The sequence below is a fragment of the Paramormyrops kingsleyae genome, chromosome 19 (genome assembly GCF_048594095.1).
Source record: "Paramormyrops kingsleyae isolate MSU_618 chromosome 19, PKINGS_0.4, whole genome shotgun sequence".
NCBI lineage: Eukaryota > Metazoa > Chordata > Actinopteri > Osteoglossiformes > Mormyridae > Paramormyrops > Paramormyrops kingsleyae.
Window position 1 is genome coordinate 6,353,859 of NC_132815.1, and position 23,330 is coordinate 6,377,188.

The window sequence follows — 23,330 nt, forward strand, 5'->3', positions numbered from 1 at the left end:
CGGTCTTAGTCTTTATCTGTGTTTATCGCTCCTGCAATCAAGGTGCATTTCATAATTTAGCAAATGCCGTGCTTATAATAACTCTAATTAGTGCCAGCTCTCAACTTCATTAAAATCCATTACCACATTTTAATGCATATTCAGCAGTTGAAAATGGTTTCATTTTTATGTATGTGTGTGACGGTTTAATACATATCTCAGTTAAGGGAGGTAACATCCACTTCATCACAGACCTGGAGGAGAACTATCATTAAAGTGCACAGTGCAACATTTAAGAGATGTTTGTGAGATCTCAGTGTTTTAGTTGGAATTGAGTTGAGCCATGGGGGATGATGGGTAACTTTACCTGTCTAACATCAGCTATTATATAGATGAAGCAAGTTAATGGCTACAGTGAAAGTCATATCGTTCACAGTCAGTTAAATGAATTCCTCAAGTGCTCGTTGCACTCAGTGTATAAGCTAAACCGAATAGCATTTGTATGGCTGAATGCTCTAGCCCATCCTGACTAGTCATCTGAAGAAACGTGATGATTGCTCCTCCTCATGATGCTTTATTTTCCATTTGCATAAGTACAGCTACATTGCTTCTTTTCACATGTAGCTCCCCTGTCAGACATACACTGTATGGACAAAAGTATTGAGACACCTGATCATTACACCTACAGGAACTTTTCTGACATCCTATGCTAAATCCATAGGCATCAGTATGGAGTTGGTTCCCCCTTTGCAGCTATAACAGCTGCCACTCTTCTGGGGAGGCTTTCCACAAGATTTTGGGGTGTGTCTGTTTGCCCATTCATCTAGAAGAGCATTTGTAAGGTCAGGCAAAGGGGTCTTCCCCATTGGTATGCTGAAGCATTGAGTTCCCTTCAGTGGAACTAAGGTGCCCAACCCCTGAAAAGCAACCCCATACCATTATTTTTTCTTCATCAATCTTTGCAGTTTACCCAGACTCGTCCATCATACTGCCTGACAGAGAAGCATGATTTGTCACTCCACAGAACACAGTTCCACTGCTCCATAATTCAGTGGCTATGTGCTTTACACTGCTCCATCCAGCACTTGGCATTGCACTTGGTGATGTGAGGCTTGCGTGCAGCTGTTCGCCCATGGAAGCCCATTCCATGAAGCTCCAGGTGCAGTTTCATGCTGGAGTCAATTCCAGAGGAAGTTTGTAACAGTTATTGAGTCAACAGAGTGTTGGTGACTTTTATGCACTATGCGCCTCAGGATGTAACTCTGTTACTTTACGTGGTCTGTCACTTCGTGGCTGATTTTCTGTTATTCCTAAAGGCTTCCACTTTGCAATAAAACCATGTATAGTTGACCATGGAATAACTGGCAGGGAAGAAACTTCACAAACCGACTTACTGCAAAGGTGATATCCTATGACAGAACCACATTTGAATTCACTGAGCTCTTCAGAATGACACATTTTTTCACAAATGTTTGTAAACCTGACTGCAAGGCTTGGTGCTTGATTTTATACACCTGTGACAATGGGTCTGAATGAAACACCTGAATTCAGTGATTAAGAGGTGTGGCCCAAATCTTTTGTCCATCCAGAATTTCAGTACGGAATGGCTGGTATTGTACATAGTTTAATTTCTGGAAGTCTAGGTCTTATAATGTGGGAAATTCCTGCACACACACTGCGATGTCTGATAATGTTCAGCCATGTATTGCATCTGTCCAGAATGCACGCTCTCTCTCTCTCAGCCTACGGGCCGCTGTCACTGCTCCCTCTGTACCACCTGCCCGATTCTGTACAGGCACAGCATTAGTCTTTGTTGCATCTGTTAGGCTGGTGCCGGCTGTATTCCCCTTCATTTCGCGACATTTTCCCAACCCAACCTGATGTAAGCTATCAATGTAGTTACCTCGATAATTTAAACTTTTGGGAAACACGAGTGAGTCACTAACGCAGTTGGAAACGATGCTTTTGGGGAATATACCCCTGATTTCGCTAATATTTCTTTTCACGACGATTTTTTTTCTGTTCTCTGCCTGATTAATAAAAATTCTGCATAGCTCCAGCACTTGTGTCTGCGTGTGTGTTTATGGATTTTGTTGGGTACCCCAGTCATGCTGGGGTGCCCCTGCATGACCATTTTTTCCTGATCCCACTGGTTTGGAGTGATATAAATATAACTGCAACTTATGCAAAATACAGACGCTCCTCTACTTACGAACGAGTTACGTTCCCAATGGCTCTACGTAACCTGAAATGTTCGTAAGTCATTATTCAACATCATATTAAGGGACCTGAAATCTACATAGATGCACAGAATATTTTGCAGTAAAGTAAACTTTGATCTCAAGAGAGCACGTCTTACCGATACAAGTACAAAGAACTAGGATGCTGGGAGTACGTAAACTACACTGTTGTGTGGCGGGAGTAGCGGCCAGAATTCGTTCTACGCAGAATTGGTGCGCAGAAGAAAATTTGATGATGTGGACAGGAAACGGGAGGCCAACGAACACAGTTTGGACTTACAGTCCTCTTCATTCGTATGTCTGAAAATTCGTAAGTTGAAAGTTTGTAAGTAGAGGAGAGCCTGTACACCGAACTGTAAGTATATCAGAGCACCACGTCACTGGATAGCAGCAATTTCAGCTGATGGATATATAAACTAATATTTCAGATATGGGATGTTTAGGTAATACAGTGTTTTTAAAAACTGGAAATAGATGATCGACGTGAACGCACAAGCAAAGAAAATACTTTTTTTTTCCCCCATGTTTTTTTCAACAGAATCATTAACACCAGTTTGTGCTAAACTATAAAGTTTGCTGTAAATGCAGGCAATGTAAAAAAAAAATGGTAAGATGAATGGATAGGGGCAGTGCCAGAACATATAATGCAGTGTAATCACCCTCGAAAATGCTGCGCATGCACAGACTTGTGAGGTACGAATCCATCAGGTGGCACAGATGGGGCAGTGACAGCCTCCTCTACTCTTGCAGCATCTCTCGCTAGAGTACATACAGGGGGGGTTGTGGGGGTGTTAGAGGCCTTCCTGAAGGGCCCAACGGTGATTTGACTAATCTGACAAGTATGGGACTAAAACCAGCAACCTTCTGAGTACAGGCTCATAGGCCTAACCTACACTCCTGGGTAGAGCGTACAGAATGTTCTGGTGCTGGGAACTAACAGCTAGCGAGTCCAATGCATCAGGAGCCCCTGATGAACCTGATTGAGTGCCGTTTATACAGCCTCTGCTCTGATGACCGTCATCAATCTCACCCAATTGATAATAAAGTGGCATTAATGACCGACCCTGTGACTGGGGCCAAAGTGTTTAAACCCCCAGACTCCCAGTGCCTGGGTGTATGAACAGGGTGGAGCTTGGATATATTTACGAACCCGCATACCGACTACCACCCCCCCCCCCAACACCCAATAGCTTCCCTCATGTTTGCAGCAACTCTGATTTGATTCAGCTCCTCTGGTGCGATTTTCAGGCGACTGTCTCAGTTTTTCTGAGTGTTTCAGTATTCAGCTGAGTGGTGGCCTTCGTGACTGGGAATATTGATCAGACCCGGAGGGAACCTGACAACAAAACAGTCCAGCTAGAAGTAAACGGGGTGGGTGTGTATGGCTTTCACTACCCGGGTCCCCCCCAGCAGTCTTCATCGCTCCCGTCCCGCTGTGGCACGTCTGAACGCCAGCTGACACCTTCAGATATGTCAACTCGGGGCGTGAAGTGAAATGCAAACAAACCGTCGCATAATTATCCTCGGTAGGATCCTGGTGCGTATTGCAGCGTCCTGAGCAACCAGTGTTACAAAGTGACAACCAACTGCAAATACTGTCTGTGAGAAAACCAGTTATTTTTCTCTTTTGACGAGGAAAAATGTGTTATTGAGCATTACTTATTTACAGATAAACATTAAAGATGAATCAGTTGTGATTAATGATGAGCAATGATGATGAACATATACAATTGGGAAAGAAAATCCATCCATCCATCCATTTTCAACCCGCTTATCCTACTGGGTCGCAGGGGGTCTGGAGCCTATCCCGGAAGCAATGGGCACGAGGCGGGACCAGCCCATCACAGGGCAGGAAAGAAATTCACTACTACTTTTGTTGAATAAAAATTTAAAAAAATGTATTTTATTTTCATTTGCATACAGTAACCCACTGTTGCAAGTAAAATTCTGAAATTTTATGGCAATTAATTAAAATTGCAACGGTAATTTTACAGTAAAAATATCTCATTTGGAAAAGATACCACCCTTTCCCAAATGGATCTGCACATTTAATCCGGTATAACCAATCACAAGACTGGATAATTGTGCCCATCTGTGATTAACTACTGACTCCTGATGAGTTTAGGATAAAGTCAGCTGCTTGCAGAAGCCGTGAGGTAAGAGAAGTGTGTAAAAAGACCCTAACGGCTTTAATGAGCCCTTACAGCACAGTGCAGGCAATCATCATGGAAGTGGAGGAGACATGGAACCACCGAGAACCGGCTTAGATGACTGAGCAGGAATGAGGCCAAGGGCAACTTTAAAGGTTTTACGGCTCTTTATGGCAAGAACTGGTCATTTTGTGCAAGTCTCTAGGAAATGGCCAGTTCTCCTCAAACCTGGCCTTCATCTGAGGGTTACAAGTAAAAGTAAAAAACTAATCCTGGAAAAATCAAGTCTTGTTGCGGTTTTGCTAAAATGCACCATACAGATTGTGTGGTTTATTTTGAAAAGAATATCACAGTACATGGTTCCTAATGTGTGTGCTGGCTGCATTCCAGCTATATCCATGTCATCGTGTTCTTTCGGCAGAGGAAGATACCATAGACGTTAACTAACAGTCAACTGCTAATCATCACTCAATTTTAATAAGATTCAAGTGACTTCCAGTGAATGTTGAAAGCAGTTCCCAGTTTACTGTTGCACTGCATGGTATTGGCAGTGAACACATACCCGAGAACCGCGATCACAACCTGCTAATGCGTTGTCTTTTTCACATTAAATATCTAAAAGAGTTTTTTTCTCTGGATATTCCCCCTGTTTATACTGGGCTTTGAGTGGGTTATTGCTCCCTTAAGTGCTTATTTTCTTGCATTATTGACCTTGTTTATCTGGAAAACAGAATATGAATTGTGTCAGTAAGTTATGGAGTTTAATATTTTTCTTTTTCACCTTGCACTTGAGATGCTTTCCTCCTTCATATCTGCTATAGCGAAACTCTCAGCTGGACCTTCAGCCTTGAACGTCTCTCTGAAAGGCAGTGATCAGAATGAGCTTCTTTCAAGGGGTGTCTTTCATACCTCTTTCTTTCAGCCATGCAGGTTTTTCCAACTACTGCCTACATACATTGTTTACATGTTTATCAGGAACCTTCTATGTTTTAAAAACCAGTATAAAAGCTGAAGCAGGGGTAAGGCCTTCACGACAGCCAGCCTGCAGGAGTTCGGATCTCTGCCGTCTTCGCAGAATGCTTCAAAGCTGCCACTCTGTCAGACATCACATTCGTTCATTGTGTGTATGAATCCTTACAGCCTTACTCTGTCCCTCCCCAGGTGATCTACGCCCTCAACACCAAGAACGACGAGCACGAGGCAGCCATCCAGACCCTGAAGGAGGCGCATGAGGAGGAGGTGCAGCAGATCCTGTCGGAGACGCGGGAGAAGATAATGCAGTACAAGAGCAAGATCAGCGACGAGATGGACCTGAAGAGGCGCATCCAGTCACTGGAGGAGTCCATGGAGCTGCACGATCGCATGAAGCGACAGGCGCTGGCCGAGTTTGAGGCGTACCGGCAGCGCGTGGAGGACATGCAGCTGTGTACGGAGGCGCAACACACGCAACGCGTGGTCTCCATGTCCCGTGAGGTGGAGGACATGCGGCACAGCTTCGAGGAGAAGCTGCGCAACTTTGGGCAGCTGCAGGCGCAGTGCGAGCAGGACAAGCTGCAGGCGCTGGAGGAGCTGCGCACCTCCCACCGGCAGGAGGTGCAGGAGCTGCTGCGCAGCCACCAGAGCCAGAGCGCCAGCCAATGCAAAGACCAGGAGAAGCTGTTGCAGCTGCACAAGGCCGAGGTGGAGGCGCTGAGGGAGCGCGGCGATGACCTCAGGCAGGAGAAAAAGAGGCTGGTGGAGGAGTACGAGGCCAAGCTGAGCGAGGCGCAGGCCTTCTACGAGTGCGAGCTGGAGGCAATGAAGCGGACGCAGCAGCTCACCGCCGAGAACCTGCTGGCCTGGAAGAAGACGGAGGCCGAGCTGCGGCGCGAGTTCCAGGCGCAGGAGGCGGCGCTGCAGAAGACGCTGGGCAGGCTGCGTGCCGAGCTGCAGCGGGTGCAGGAGGAGGCCCGCGACAGCCGCGACAGGACGCAGAAGCTGCAGGCCTCGCTCAGCGCCGCCGAGAGCACCATCAAGGTACTGCGGCGTGGGAGGGGAGCATTTCACCACACAGCAAGGCCGACTTCCGCTTCTCTCCAGGACGACTCCTATCCAGGGGCGGGGCAGGAAATTCTAAGCCTTCTGACAAAATGTCGCCCGGGGGGGGGGGGGGGCATTGGTAGATAATGCTGAGTGGGGGAACATTCCTTCGGTTGGTGTTGTTCATGGTACATTTTGCCGTAATTATGTAGAAATGCAATAACAAAATGTAACAGAATTAAAGACTTATTAAATATTAGGAGTTAAGGCAACTGTGTTTGAGAGAGTTGATTTGGGGGGAACAGTTTGCTCAGTTTGGTGGGAGACACATGAAGCCAAACTAAATATTTGGGGTACTAGTGCATCAGCCGTTCCCCCCTGTACCTGAGCCCCTGAGTTAAGATCTAACTTTAATTCTGCCCCCCCCCCCCCGGGAACGCATACCCAAGCCCCCAGCAACAGTGTGGCTCCTGTTCTGCAAATTTGACCTTGGGAATTATCTCCATTTATCCAGTCGGTGATTTATAACCCCTTTAATTAATCATACAAAATATTAAGCTTGGCAAATCTGAAATCTGATCCGACTTGAATTCTTCAAATTTGACCTTTAACGATAAGGATTAAAGTATCTATAATCTGTCTCTTAAACTAGGTTAGAGGTTAATTTAAGTCGCTATGATTAAATCCCTAATCACTCTCACTATAAGCATCTCAATTATTTTGAGTAGTCCCTTGAAAATATGAAAAATACACCCCATATGAATATCAAAACACAGTGCCTTGATACTCTCTCAACCCTGTATTTTATTCCACTGTTTGCATATTAAAGTATAACTTGCATATTTTTGGAGGGGGGGGGGGGTGTAATTAATTTTTAGGTTTCCCAGACTGAACATCAAAAGCCATTTTCACTGAGGAAACAAATTCATTTTCAAAGAGGACTGGATATCGCCAGACTCTGGCAGAGGAGGGGGGACCCTTGAAGGAGTAAACCATTAAGCCATGCTTTGAACCTTGCTCTTAGTGGCAATTCAAGGGACGAGGTTTTAATTAGTGCAGCTCTCCATGTGGGACTGAGAAGCCCCTCTTCTTCCAGTCCCGTCAACAGACGATATTACCATCTGACGTCTAAGATGGCTAAATGGATGTAGAACTGGTGGTTTTGTCCCAGTGGCGCATTTCTGGAAGTAATTAAATAAAAGCATCCTTATGAACTGCTCAGACTGCGACCAGCTGAGCATATTTGTTTGTCTGCGCAAGTGCAGCTACTGCGCATCCGGCCTTGAGTGCAGGCGCTGCGTATCTCCACCGTCTGCAGGGGCAGAACCCCTCGACAGGTTGTCCCGATAAAACCACGAGCATCTGTCCTGCTTAATTCCTCTGCACAGTTGCAGCGTCTCTGAGCTCACCGGGGCTCAGGCATGGCCTTTGGCTCACATTTCCCCTCCTTCATGGAGAGAAGGTTTGCGATGTTAAGGGCAAAGCTCAGGGACGCTCACGATCCCGCCTCCTGTCGCTCCGTCAAGTCCCTGCATGCTGAGGAGGGGAAGGAGAACCAAACAGTCAGCATGTTCCCGTTTGAAGTCCTTAAATTATGACGTATTTGACATAATCAAACAAACAGAATATCTACAATTTTTTCTGATTGATTACCTGTAGTCAAAGCAATAAAGCTTTGTTGTTATGCCAGCCATGTACAGTACACAGTGAAACTAAATAACGTTCCTCCAGGACCCATCATGCAACTTTTATGATAGGACAGACATTACAGTACTGGATACAGAGTTATGGAATAATTTACATATTCAAGTATCAATAATTTAAGGGGAGAGGAGACAGATGGAATGCTCCTCCTTATAATTGCTGGCTAACATAAACGTTCCACATCAGGCAAACGATGAACAGGCAGTCTACATAACGCTGGGAAGTTTGCCTGTATTAGTAGTAAATGCAGTGTTCAGAGTACTGTCAAAAATCCAGGGTGTGGCTTTGTCAAAGATATTCCAATACCGTGCCCCCCCCCCCCCGATTTGACTGACCTTTGCCCCCGTGACCAACGTAGGAGCTCCACAAGCAGCTGGACGAGGTGACCCAAGATGCAGAGATCGTGGAGATCCGACAGAAGGAGACGGAATGCGAGCTGGAGGCCACTCGGGACCGGGTGCAGCAGCAGGCCACTGAAATCCTTCTGAAAGCCAGTGAGAAATGCCGCCTTCCTCATCACCATGCCAACGGCAACATCCGCCAGAGGCAGGCCGCTCAGCCATGCTGCAGGCCCTGGTGCGGTGCCATTAGTTACGGCGTCTCATCTTATCTCTCACGCACCTGCTGTTCGGAGACGAAAATACCTCTCGTAATAACCTCGTGTCTCGTTTGCTGAGGCCACCTGCCTCCACAGATAACTGTAGCTTATCGGTTACTCATTTAGCATCCTTCCGCTAGGCACCGAATACGGAAAGAAAGGCCTCGATTCAGATTCTAAGATCGGGCGCGAAAACAAACAGCAATCAAATATGTCCGGGAATATTTGCACGGCATTCAAATAAACATGTTCGGCATGTGGCAACTGCTGCTGTGTTGACTCTCAGCCTCTTGGAGCGTTCCCTTTGGGTACCGAGTCGCACGGCATAATGTCTCATTCCAGAAATGGAGAGATTCCAGTTTGGCTGAGAATTCAGCTGCTGATGTGACAGTCAGGTTGGGAGTCCTTGTGCTCCCAAACTGGTGTACTTTCATACTCGTATCTTGTCAAAACAAAGTGAGTTTCTTTACAAAGAAAGAAATGTAACGTTTAATGGAGTCTATTCATATCATGCATTGGAATGACAGTAAAAGCCGTTGGATAGGTGAGACGGAAGGTTTAACATTTTATTGGACAAGGTTAGTTGAGGCCTCTTTGTGGTATAGGCCCCTGGGCTTCAGCCCAAGTAACCCCGTGCATTAAAACTCCCCTGTCTTCTTGCGATGCTGTGAATTTTGGTTGATTGGCTTGGAGGATGGAGGCAGTTTGAGGCAAAAGCTGGTGTGGCTGCACTGAATGGAAATGGGTCATGGAGACGTATTTCCAAGCAGCTCATCTTTGGGCACACTCCTTTTCATCTACTTCTGAGAAAAATAAGACGAACCTCAGATGAACACGGTTCAGAGTTGACATTAGGCCGAGTGCAGCCTGAATCGATTTATGCAGAGCAAACCCTCACAGGACTGAGCACTTTAGCCATGCTGTTGAACCATGAATTCTCGTAGGATCTCGGAGATTCTCCGATGTGGGTCCAGGGGTGCAGAGATCGTGGGCAGCAGAGTTCGGAGCCGTGGCCTGATCTTGGCATTGCGGAGAGTCACCGCTCACCATTTTCTCGAGAGGTCGAGCATAGGTGTCTATGAACAGCTGGCGTCGTTTCCACAAAATATGGACAAAAATAGGAGCTTCTACGGAGTGATGGCTTGTGTTTCCGGAACTTTCGTAAGTCTCTCGTTATTGTCGTACCGTGTTGTGCCAACGGTGTCCTGGCAGCGGGCGGAAGCCTGGCACCCTGTCAGTGTGTTGTGTTTGTCCACCGCCTGTAAAATGAGAGCAGTTACGGCTGTAATGGCGTGTCTCAGCTGGCATCGCGCTCTTCGTTAAGCCCCATCGATCATTCTCCCTGCCTCCTCATTTAAAGGGGCCCCGCACCCTTAGGCAGGTGCACATCACAGCTGAAACGCCTGGGTACAGGGTCAACGATAGAAAAGACATTCTGAGCCGATCTGAATTTCTTACTTTCTTTCTTAGGCGACATGTGGGGTAATGTGCCATTAGCCATTATTTCCGAAGCATAAAAACACCTTTTCTGAGAAACTACTTTACAAAATAAACCTAAAACTTTACACAGCCATCAGTGAATAATTTAATGTTATATATACATGGATTTTTGTCAGCGAGACAAATATGTCAGTGTGAACAAGATACACACTAATCTCACTTTATATTCACAATTAACATTCCAAATATAGTTCCATCTATAGTAAAAACCCATGACCACCAAGTGGAGATTCACAATTTTCACCGGACAGTGACGAGATATGTGGCACGAGATATGTGGGGGTGGGGGGGGAGGGTGAAGGGGGCCTTTGGTACGGGAGGATTTAACCAGCTCTACGTAAACCCTCTGCTACTCCGAAGCATTCGGGCAACAGGCTATGATTGGATTGTAAGTGAAGCCTGGTATCAGTGACTCATGCAGTGTCACATAAACTACGTAGGGAAGGTGGGGGCTATTGGGGTGGGGGGGTGTCCTTCTTCTCTTTCAAATTATCGACTATCGAATTATATTCCCCTGTTTGCACTCCACTGTCAGTTTCTCTGTCACGGCAGGCAGCTTGTCTCCACGCTGCCCCCCCCCCCCCCCCACACCAGGGCTATGTGGTGGGATGTAACCCGACACCCCTGAGAATTTCATAATGGCGTCGTTTTGGAGTTTGGCCGCCTTCCCCAGCAAAGCCCCCTCTCCTCCCTCTCCTCCCCCAGGTCAGATCGGCAGCCTGCAGGCCACCCAGATGACCCACGAAGCTGCCATCCGGGACCTGGAGTCGGAGAAGTCTCGCCTGAAGGACAAGGTCCTGCGCCTGGAAGAGGAGCGGGAAGCCCTGCAGAACAAGAGCCAGGCACTGGAGGAGAGGCAGCGGCAGCAGATCCTGTCCTTGGAGAAGGTGTGGGGTGTGCTGAGTTTGTGGGGTGTGCTGGGTTTGTGGGGTGTGTGTGCAGTGTGGTGTGTGTGTGGCATGTGAAGTGTGTGTGCAGTGTGTGACGTGTGATACGTGCTGTGTGCAGTATGTGAGGTGTCTGTAGTATGGTGTGTGTGAAGTTTGTGTGGTGTGCAGGGTGAGAGGTGTGTGTGGTGTGGTATGTGGCTTGCAGTTTGTGAGGTGTGGTGTGTGTCAGGTGTGTGTGATGTGCGTGTGTCGCACTCCTATATACTTTGATTGCATAGGTGTTTAATCGTGTCCACTGCGCTACACGCTTCTCTTTCGAAATGCAGAGTGGATCTCCACTGTGCTACACGCTTCTCCCTCAAAATGCAGAGTGCCCTTCACTATGCAGCCTCGCCTCCATGTTTAATTCAAGAGTCTGGGAATGAAGACAATAAAACCCATAAGAAAAGCCTTTTTTGCAGAAGTCATAAAACCAAGGATTACGACGGAGCCCTGCTGTGCTAAATGGCCTAAAACTTTTAATTAGGCCCGCGATTTATTAATCGGAAGTTCATTAGAATGTATATATTTTATATAGCCCACATAAACACTCACATAAGCAATGCAATAAGGTCATTAATTCTCTTGTTCTGCCCTATATTACAGACATTAGGATTGAGCAGTACTCTATCACCATAGATATTACTGAAACTTAAGTATATCCTTAGCTAGCTATTAAAGTCATTACTTCACTTTTACGGTAAAAGGGTTAACGTTAGACAAATAAAGGTCAGCTCTACATATGGGAAAGACAAAATGTAATTTCCTTTAAATGTCAGACATAATCAGGTTTCCTTGCTGCATTTGCATTCCCGTCAGAGATGAGGTCCTAAGCTGTCCGCGGCACCCTGTGCCCCCCCCCCCCAAGGGCTCCAATGTCTCCATTTCAGAGCGGTAGGGGCTTCGTAAATGTGGGGAGACGGAGAAGCCCGTCACCCAGTAAACTCTGCAGACGTGGCTGTGGTGAAATATTGCAGGTTCCCATGACAACATTTACATTTGCACTTCTTTAGTTTATGTGCAGCAGTCTTAGGCAATCAAAGAAAGTGATGTTTAAATGATCTTCATGTTGGTGTAACAAATATGATATTATCTCTGTTAAAATGTGTCAGCTTAGCCATTTCAAAACCTCTCCTAAGTTAACACAGGATTTTGTAATCCACGTATTTTTTGACTCAATGACTTGTGGCTCGTAAAGCTACATCGCTATAGCTAATAGATGCCTCATTTGAGTTATTTAACTAATTAACTTAATTGTTTAATTGAGCTGGTGGTGAAATTTAACAAATACATCGAATGGCCAGAGTTCCCCTGAGGAGAGGTTTGGGAACTGAAGCGATGTTCTTTTTGGAGAACAGAAGAAATTCCTATTAGTTATTATCGTATTACTATTCATTTGCATATGTTATAATGTTAAATTGTATTTTTTTTTCTGGACAGATATACACTTACTGGCCAGATAAATAGCTTTAAGCATTTTCTTTGATTGCCAAAGACTTTTACACAGTTTTGTATATTTATTTTATTTACTGAGCACTTTTGTCCAAAGTAGCGTACAAATGAGGCAGATAATACATCAAACATTTAGCTGTCAAGGAGCTAAATTAGGTTCGATTGCTGCTAGGCTGAGCTTCTAAAGAGTGCTAAACGAAACGCTACAAAACAATGTTAGAAGCTAACACCAGAAGATGCTACTGAAATGGGAACACAGTGAAGACGAGGTTTCTGCTAGAGAAGCACAAAATACAAGATCATCCCATTTTACCAAGAGACTCTAACCAAGCGAAAGGCAACAAAATGTGATGAACGGAACGCAAGTCAGCTGCACTGCTGCTTGGCAGCCATATTTAACACACGCGGGTCGTTCATGAAGCTGCTGTTAAGCAAACCTTAGTTCAACTTCAACGCAGAAACACATGCAGGAAAACTGATGCCGTTCCTATTTTACGTCGCTCTGTGTTAGATCACGGTTTTACGGCACAGATCTTTGACGTTACGGGAAATGAAGAACGGGAGCTTTAATTTCTGTATGTTTGTCGTACTCAGACACTTCGGGAGGAGAAACAGACCTACGAGAAGGAAATGATGAGCATGCGTGTCAGGTACGAGGAGGACGCGGTCTACTTTAAGGAGGCGCAGACCCGGGCGCTGGAAGACCTCTCCAAAAAGCACCGGGCCGTCCTGGAGACTACGCAGGTCGAGGCTGAGAGGGAGAAGAACCACTTGCTGGAAGTAAGTAGCCAAGGTGGGGGCTCTACTGGAGACACTAACGGGTGTAGATTTGGGTAGGAAATGCTGATTTCCCAGTTTCCCCCTCAACACTGAGAAAGTGTTAATTTACAAGCATGTGGAAGGGTGGCTTATGTTGCACACAGCCTGACCCGAACTCAGTCTGCACTGGCCCCTGCTTCAGAGATTAAGCCGCTTTGGCCTACATAGCTTTGAGTGCGACTGCACAGCGTTTGAGGGCCCGCCAGGTATTCTGCAGCTGTGAGGCCATCCCGTCCTGTATGCTCACAGGGGTGAATGTCCAGCAGTGCGGAAGACTCAGCAAAGCCCATCTTCTAGCTGACGCTGGGCTGGACTCATTGCACAGACAGACGGGTCACAATGACCTATTTAGCATCATGTTCGTTATCAACAAACTATATCTGGACAAGCCAACATCTTCTCACAAATAGGTTTCCCATTCTGAAGCCCTGCCAGTATAAACCTCCCACGTTCTCTGTTCGAATGAACTGATGCGGAAGTTCATCATCTACCTGTTAATCCCATGAATACTGGAGGTGAAAAGAGATGATTAGGGCTGTCGCCATCGATTATATGAATAATCACGTAATCTACCGATTATTCTGATGGTTCATTCAGTAATTGTTCATAATATAATATAATTGCATTTGTCACGAGGCAGGACCCAAGCAAGCATTGCAGGATGCACGTTCAGTCACAAATAAGGTCAATTTAGGCGCTCCAGTGCAAGTTTCATGTTTTTAGACAGAGGAAGGAAACCAGAGGATCTGTCGAAAAGCCACGTACACACAGGGTGAACATGCAAACTCCGCACACGCAAAGCAGCAATGTGCAGCAGCAGTGTGCGATGTTAATATCGACATGACATTCCATGCACACGCAGTTGTCACCTTGCAAGGACCTTGATAGTCTGCTGGGCTCAAACTAGGGCTGTCACAATATCAGTTACTCACTACATGATTATTGTGGCCAAAAAAATTCATAATAACGATATTTTTGTGATACCTATAGAAAATTTGAACAAAATCATGATAATGCTGCTAATCACCTTTAATGCCTTTAATTAACAAGTCACCTTTAATTTGTTTATATTGTGTCTAGTGTCGTTTTTCACAAATGGATTACACTCAAACTACACGTGTAGTGAGGTGGGGAGTCTGTAACCGTAACTGTATAAAAGCATATGGAAAGAACAAATACCAGACTTAATGGATGGCTAAAAGATAACCAGGGCTAAAGCCCCCGTTTGCTTACCGTCGATCGGCCCTTCCTGCAGAATGGGGCATATAACACCCCACATTTTTCACGAAATCCTGTGGTGATACAGTTAATACTTCTTTCAACGTCATCAGGTTAATTTTTTCTCATTTTTATCTCATCCCACTGAGTTAGGAAGCAAAGAAAACTTTTTTGAAAGATTTTTTTCAGTCAGCCGAATCAATACCAGTTGTTGCTAAACAGTTAAGCCACCACTGTATTTAGCCGTTAATGTAAACAATACAGTTTACTGATATTTTTATATTGCTTTACTTATCTGACTTCTGATTTGACAGGGAAAAGCCACACCACACACGTGCATTAAAATCCACTTTTTGGGTAATAAAATTGATTTAGTTGCCTTCTGGAACATTAACACTTATCTAATAGGGTAAATCTGCCTTTCAGACGCTAACAAGTGTAACTAACAAGTGTCAATAGAAAATATTTACGTTACGTGCTTAAGTAATTAATCGCGCATTATCCATGTGTGTGACATCTTTCAAAGACAGTGTGTTCTGCCTCCAGTATAATGGTGGTCATAGTCTCTGTGGTCTCTGTGCACTTTATGAGCTCTGGCACCTGAGTTGACAAATTAAACATTGGTGACACCTCTAATTCAAACCATCAAAAAGTTGAACTAAAACTCAGTCATAGGAAACAAAGCTTAGCAAGCTTTGCAATCTTAATGATGATTCCTTTTCGACATTATCTAGTATGTAAAAAAAAAAAAAATCATTCTAAAGTTTTCCGCTGCTATTAAATGAGCTTTGAACCTGCTCTCCAAGACTATCGTATTCATTCTCGTCCATGGCGTTGGACTCGATCATGGGCCGTGTGGCATGTTTCTGAGAAATTGAACAAAAATGAGTGAAAATGACGTTTGTCTTTTGCTGTATTCCATAGACACGATATTGAACAAATGCAAGTGATTTATTGCCACTTCTTTGTGTCTTTTGGCACAACTGACAGAAACACCACCAACTTGTAAGTTGCACTTGGCTATATGGTTAATTTTCAACTACTAAATATTGCAAAAACTTCATATATTGCACTGTGAACTTTTTCCAATATTGTTCAGCCTTGCAAGACCACACAATACCTTCACAAAAAGAATCAGTACTGTATGTTAATATGTAGCGTAAGATGGTGCGGCTTAGCAATGGGGCTAACCTTCATTTTAGCAGAGATTATTTTGACATACAGGAATCATAAAAAAGTAAATTATGCAAAATTATTTGGCAAAGCGATGACAAACACAGTCTGTGCTACTCCAGGAGGCTAAACCACACATATCTACGGCCAACCTCGCGTTACTGAGTGAGTCCATCAAGAAGTATTTGCATTGCAGTCGAGCCGTTGTGATATTTAAGTTCTGCTTTGCAATACTGGCAGGCAGCATTTTCATTCACTTTTAATGAATAGTTCTTCCACACAACGGATGGTTTCACTCATTATTTCCACCCTCGTCTACTATGTGCTGCCTTCCGCCATATTGGCAAGTAAACTAGAAGGAAAATTTTAATCGACGCATTTCAATAATTGAGTAATCAAGTTGAATCGAGTTTTTTTGCTGCTAACACACACCCACCGACTGAATCCTGCTCTGTTGGCACCTCATGCTCAGTTACTTTCGTTTTCTCTCTTTCGTTATGTGTCTGTGATTTCTGGTTCACTGTTTATGTTTTATGTAAGGATTTCAGGATTATCCTGCCATTACTGTTACTGTCACTATTCCCTCCAGCTACGGTATTCCGGGACACAGCTGCAGAAGCCCCGGGTGAAGTGGCTCAGTTCCGGTGTAATCCGTACGCCTCATTAACCGCAACAATGAAAATTCATCTCCCTGTTTCACCCGACTCGGCAAAGCGGGCTAAAACCTTGGGGACATTGCTTGCAAGAGTCCTTTACATAGATTTTTTTTTCCAGTCTGCTACAAACCAGCTCATATAATGTTAAGCGATGAAACGCTTCTTATCTCATAAGACACTTTGGCTACAGTGGCGACTAAACTTTTGATTCCCTTAGCTGATAACGTAAAATGAAAGCACTCAAACAGAATGCATGATTGAGTCAACCAAAAGGCAATCCGCTAGCTTTGCTTTTAGACAATATGATGTTTGAAGTGAGAACACATCGTGGTGCGGTGTTTCACTTCCCAAAATACCCTCACGAATTTAAGCCCCTATGAGGAAAACCAGCGTTTGTCCGAAGAATGATATAAGCAGCTGTCACAGTGGCCACTAATGATATATCACTCAGTCAACCTTTGATGAATAACTGTGAAGTAGCTGTTGTATCACAATCCTCTTCTTCGCTGCATATTCTTCAGTCCCTTTGCCTCTGAACCCTGGAACGCCAGGATAGGCTGAATTGTTGTGCTGAAGCCTCTGAGTCTCCAGGGGGCAGTGTTGGTATGGTGGCACGTGCACATAATGGAATATTCCCTTTCCTCCATCCTTTTATATGCATCTGCATCATTAGCTGGGTAAGAGGTAGAAAAAAAAAGCCAAGCAGTGCTTATTGACTCCTCTTGTGCCTAAAATTCAGGAGTAATGAATAATGTATGCACTGGCTTGGCGGTGACTCACCGAGTCCTGATGAGCGAGGTAGCGATGCTGTGGATGGCCTACTTCTGCCAAGGCCAGAAGCCTTCACTCCCACCACTAGGAGTCACCCCATTCCCAAAGGCAGCCTGAGTCACTCAGCCGTTGGCGCAGGAACGTAGGACAGCCCCAGGTTCCTTTGTTACGCGGCACCTTTACACTCCTGCATTAGAGTAAGCATCTTCTGGGAAGCATTTGGAGCCTTGATTTCAGCAGAGCACATGCTACCCAGCCTGTAAGGCACAGCTATTATGTTTGACCTTCATACTGCAGAAACGGGGAACAACAACGTCTGCTGCGGACCCAGTCTAGATGGGGAGTAACACGATCAAAAAATGTCCTCGTCTTTGTTATAATTCAACAACGAAACATCTGTGGTGCAGTGCTGTTTATTATTTTCTATCCATCTTCCTTCTGCTTATCCAGGACAGGGCCTCAGGGGGGCCCGCGCCTGTCCGAGGCAGGGGGTACGCCATGGGTAGGATGCGAGTTCCACTGAATTTTAGAAACACCGGTTTATTCAGGTGCATGTGTTTGGATGGCAGGAGGAAACACAGGCAGAGCCTGCACAACTCCACACAGGGAACCCTGGAGGTGTGCAATCGGAGTGCTACCCAGTGCCCCACCAGCCATCATTTATAAATGTAAATTTATCAATTATATACCGTAGGCATTTTAAAACAATTCGATAAAAACTCTAAAAAGTTTGCTGAAAAGTTACTTCGCGCTCAGACTACTCTACTAATCACACTGTGCATTGTAGCTTTTGACTACAACATGACATATTTCATAAAAAAATAAACAAATATGAGTGCAATAGCAGTCCTTTGATAACACAATAGTGTGGTGCAAACCCCCTGTAATACCTCTCCCTATAATTAGATGCACTATGTCTGACCTAGAAATATTTTAAAGTCATATACAGTATTTTTAACAGCAAAATAAAATATTTATAGAGCATAAAATAGCTGTTCTCGTCAGGACCGTTCTTAAATCCAGCACCCGTAAATATCAAACTGCAAAAAAACATTGTGATGAATATCTCTCTGGTGATTCTTCATTACCTTAAATGAGTTCACATCCTCTGCTGGATGTTTTTTTTTCCTGCGCGCTTCAAGAGTTATTTTCAGTTTATGTTCATCCTACCCAAAAATAGGGCTGTACTTTAGTTAGACCTACCGAAAACGGACATCTGTTCTTGTTAAGGCTCTGTGACAAACTGAGGCTTCGAAAGAAAGGATAGGGCTGGAGATCACACGCACAGTTTTGAACCTGGGGTCCGCAAGAAGGAAGGATTCATTACAAAGAAGTATTCATGGTAAGGGATGCCCAACGCTGGTCTGTTTTCATTGGGGAGGCTCTGGTCAAACAAAGGTTGAAAACCCCTGCTTGACTCTGCAGGCTGACTGAGCACATCATTACAGATTTTCCTATCCTCTGCTGAAAAAGTCATTACGCCGTCCCGTCCCCCCCCACCCCTTCATTTCTAATGAACACTAATGAATTCAGTGGGATTCTGATGTGAGTGATTACAGTGCTATGAGAAGTCTGCTTCAAACAGAAATATAAATACATCTGTAATGAGGCTGAAATTGCAGCCTGCGTTAGGTTATTTTAATATCTAGTTTTTAACGTTTTTGCCAGTCTCTCCGAGTCATGCATTCTGAGTAGCCAGGAACATCGTCTTGCTGTGTTACCTGTATTAGAGGTCAGATACAACATACTAAATTGGACTTTAAAGTCCTTTGATAGGACTTTATAACAATTTAGAAGAAAGTAATGTAGCTTCTATTTATTAGTAGTTAAAAGTGGTTGGGTTTTATGTCTTTTAAAACCTTAAATCTATATTTTTTAAACAATGTTTGAGAGGAAGTACCAGGTCATTCTTGAAATGTGGTCTTGTTACAATTTATTATTTCTTCCAGAACCAGAACCCTCAAAGGAGGACTATATACTTTATAACGGTGAAAAACCATCCATGGCCCCTGCCTCCGGACTAATAAAAGGTTTATTGTTGTTTTTTTTTTTTTTTACAGGAAATGGAGCAGCATTTTGAGCAGGAGCGCCTCCTGCTGGAGGAACAGAAGAATCACCTTCGGCAGCAACTCGACAGCCTGCGGGAGGAACTTACTGCCAAACTCAAGTCAGCCAATCAGGAGGCAAGGATTCATCCCCAGTCTGTCAGCACCTAGCTAAGCACAGAACTAGTTTGTCTGTTCCTAAAAACAAGGAGCGTGCAAAGGGCAGATGTGCCGAAACTCCACCTCCATGCACTAATTCACAGCTGCTATTGTTCCCATCTCATTACGTACGGTCAGATTTAATAAGCTCTGTCTTTGTATGTCTGCATGTACCGGATTATACTTGCAGATGGTGTGGAAATCGCTTCATTGATTCCCAATTAGTATTCACAGACGGTCATGCTTTTCTTCCTTTTGGACCTTGTATTTTTGGGTGGTCAGTTCAGGAACATCCATCTTCCCACATCTGGCGCTCTCGTTAAGGGTCCACCCTTGCCCTGCTCTGTCATCTTATTCACTCCCAACGTGTCTGGTCATATAGCTGTATCCCGGTAGGCTAAACCAGCGTTTTCTCAAATCAGTCCTTGGGGATCCCCAGACAGGTCACATTTTTGCTCCCCCCGCAATACCCTGGGAGTTGGGAAAGAGACAAACTGTAGACCGTCCGGGGGTCCCCAAGGACTGGTTTGAGAAACACTGGGCTAAACGGCATTGCTGCACCTCCATGTTCAGTGTGACCCCATGTTCCTCTGAGAATCCCCTCTCTGTGATTATTGTCCTTTGACATGCCCCTGCCCTGCCCTGGCCTTCTGCGCCGCTCATCCTCTCGCTCTCCTCCGTGCCAGGTGTCTCGTCTGCAGGAGCAGGTCCAGCAGAGCGAGCACGGCCTGGACTCGGCCGAGGGCCACATCTCCAGCCTGAAGGAGGCGCAGGAGAAGCTCATTGAGGAGTTGGATGTAACAAGGTCCAGGTTACGGGAGACCAGTAACCTCCTCACCGCCCTACAGGTGAGAACAGGCTCTTGCTGATTTGTGATGTGTAGATCAAGGGTCTTCAATCCTTCAGCCACTCTAGTTCCACTCTTACCCCCACATTACCCCCTGTTACCCCTCAGATCCACTCTTACCCCCACATTACCCCCTGTTACCCCCACATTACACCCCGTTACCCCTCAGTTACACTATAACCACATCCCATTACAGCGAGTTATCTACATCAGCTTGATGTTATATAGTTTTGTACATATCGCACATTGTTTTTACTCCAACATCCCTCGCTCTGACATGCACTCCTGCACTTCTTATACATTTATCAACGCCACATCCACCTTGTATATATCAGCCTAATGGTATGTGACTATTGTCTTACTTAACTGTGTATGTATCTATTGTGTGTGTTTGTGTGTGAATAAACCTGATTCAGATTCTGTGATTCTTAAACCAGGGACTGGGGGGGGTTGACTTTGATATTTCTTGCTCCTTGAAAATTTTTCACGTTGAGTAAACCGGATGATTATACTGACATTTCATCATTTATGATACGTCCCTGTGGGCCCCCTGCCACTGCTGTACCGGCCCCCAGGGGGGGGGCACGGATCCAAGTTAAAAGGCCCTTGCTATAGATCATATCAAGGTCGATTGCTTTCCAAGCTAGCTGAAATGCGCTGGTGTTTTGATGCATATTGCATAAGCCTTGCGCTTCACAATGACACCTACATACTGAATTATAGAATTAAGAGGTCCTGCTCTGGGAAATGGACAGCTGGCCGGTCCTGAGTGAGACCTCCCGCCAATTCTCCTATACCACCATATCATGTTAGCATTAGTTAGCATTTTTCCCTTATCACCGCCGACCTATAGCTACTGCACCTGTTTTTATCTTGCCGTTGGTAGCGGATCAGGAACGTGTGTGTGTGTTGTCGTACGTGCTTGCATCGTGTTTTGTCAGAAAATGAAGCACTCCTCATTTTTGACACATTTTGTCATCTCACATTGTACCCTACATAACAGCCCCCCCCCATCCCCGCATAATATGACAGGCATCATCGAAGGCTGTCTGCCCTGTCAGTCATTGGCATTCTGTCACAATGTGGGCAGCACAGCACTGTGCCTTAGCGCCGAATGAGCAACACAGGCAACCCGCAGGTGGCCCCTGTGTTCCCACTGTGTCCATTCTCTTGTTGGCTCTCAGTGTCAATTTTGTTCCTCCGAATCACAGCAAAGGATGAGCTTAGATGTAAAGCAGTAGCTCCCCCCATTATCCCGGGTCATCCTACTGCTTTACTGCCGCAAAGTCACCCAGGTTGCTCGTCCGCCATTTCTCACCTTCTGACGAAGCCACACCCTGACGCTCTTTCTTCCGCCTGCCACCAGGGGGAAATGGAGACCCAGAAGAAGCAGCACGAGGCCAAGCTAGTCTCCATCAAAGAAGAGGAGAAGCTGAAAATTGATAAAGTGGCCCTGGAGCTGGAGCTGAAGTGGACGGAGGCCTTGAGGTGCACGCCGTCTCCTGGCACCCGCCGGATGCTCCCTGGCACCTTTTATGATCGGAGAACGAGCAGGACCTAAAAATGAAACGTCTAAACGGAACACTAAATGGATAGCTACTATCTCTAACTGCTAGCATGGCTGGAATGGGATTAAAATTCAGCCCTGGACTTTGGAGTCCCCAGCTATGACTGCTAGTATTGTGGGTAAGCTCACAATGAAGTAGTGCTGGTTCTTCACTTATAGAAACAGTATATTATAGGTACACGTGTTAAGTATCGAGAAGCAGAGAACCCTGGCTTTGGTCACGTGAGGATACTTCATACTATAATGGTAATAAAGGAGAAAAGTTTTGGTAGGAAGTGTGAGTGGAGATGGCCCTCACTTGAGTATGCATTTTGCACATTTGTTTCTTCATAGTGAACTACTCAAAGGGGTCATAGTGAACAAAACGATAATGAGTTTAAGAGTAGCTGTCAAGGGCTTAACACTGATGGCTTGTGAATTGCAGGAGGAACAGCAAGAATATATATGAATGGAGATGACTTTACAGAACATAAGAAGAATTAGACAAAGAGGAATAGTGAACATCTCTAGAACATCAGAGGAACTTCGGTGAACATGCCACCTGTCTCACTGGAGTCAATTAATATTCTTGACATAACGTTGACAATTAAGGCCTACAAATTTATTGCAAACAACTGTTTCTCTTTGGTGTGAACTTTCCATCATTCTTGGGTTTGCAGACCCAGGACTGAGGGCAGGCAAGTCTAAATGTACACACTCCCATCCTGTCACTGGAAAACATGGCCATTAACATCTCTTCTTTGAAGACGATTGTATTGTTACATGCAGAAGATGGGAATCATTTTTATCTAGCTTCTTGTTTGAGGTCTTATGTGACTCCCCGGGGTTCCTTTATTGCTTTAAAGGCTCAGCGTTATGGAATTTAGGATGAAAATTACATTTAATGCCATGATCGAGGCTTATCTAAGCCATGTACCTCAAGTTCTGTAGCTAGCAGACTGTACCTGGTCTGCATCAAAGCAGAAGGAGAAAATGGAGGGAAAAGGCAGCCGCTGAAACGCATCCCTGCAGTTATACTGAGTTCACTCGTTTGGCTGGTTGTGGACAGTTTGGGCTCGTCTGCAACAAAAAATTGCTGCCCTTGCTAGCAGGATCTCTCATGGGAGAAACCATGTCTCAGAATAAGGGCGTGATTGTGTACATTGATTCATCCTTGACTCAGCTATAGCTATTTTGCGCTTGAGCGTTGCGTCCACAATTAGAAACACAGACTAATTGTTTGAATTAGTACTGAACTTGCAGTGCGTGTGGTACGGAAATCGCTGAACAATGCATACTCCTGTTCCACGTCTCTGAACGTCTCATGATTTCAACCTTTTGGGACATCAAGCTACAAAAGTTTTTCTCATACCGCCCCCGACTGTCAGGTGGATATTGGTAAACTGGGACAATGTGTGAAATTTTACTTTCCCTCTCACTTTAAAAATATGATCCTAATTATAAATATTAAAACACAACAGTGTTATTGAAAGCTCAAGAGCTTAAGTTATTAGACCAAAGAGGC

At 45.0% G+C, this 23,330-nt stretch overlaps 1 protein-coding gene across 4 annotated transcripts in view; it reads left to right on the forward strand.

The window, feature by feature from the left end:
- The window catches only part of fam184ab (family with sequence similarity 184 member Ab), a 71,819-nt gene that overhangs the window by 22,862 nt on the left and 25,627 nt on the right, over positions 1-23,330 (forward strand). For all 4 annotated transcript variants that reach the window (XM_023797222.2, XM_023797224.2, XM_072702660.1 and 1 more), the window contains exons 2-8: positions 5,531-6,385; positions 8,451-8,586; positions 10,896-11,077; positions 13,166-13,351; positions 19,269-19,391; positions 20,099-20,260; positions 21,626-21,747. In XM_023797222.2, the coding sequence (XP_023652990.2) occupies positions 5,531-6,385; positions 8,451-8,586; positions 10,896-11,077; positions 13,166-13,351; positions 19,269-19,391; positions 20,099-20,260; positions 21,626-21,747 (1,766 nt within the window). The remainder of the gene's footprint in view (positions 1-5,530; positions 6,386-8,450; positions 8,587-10,895; positions 11,078-13,165; positions 13,352-19,268; positions 19,392-20,098; positions 20,261-21,625; positions 21,748-23,330) is intronic.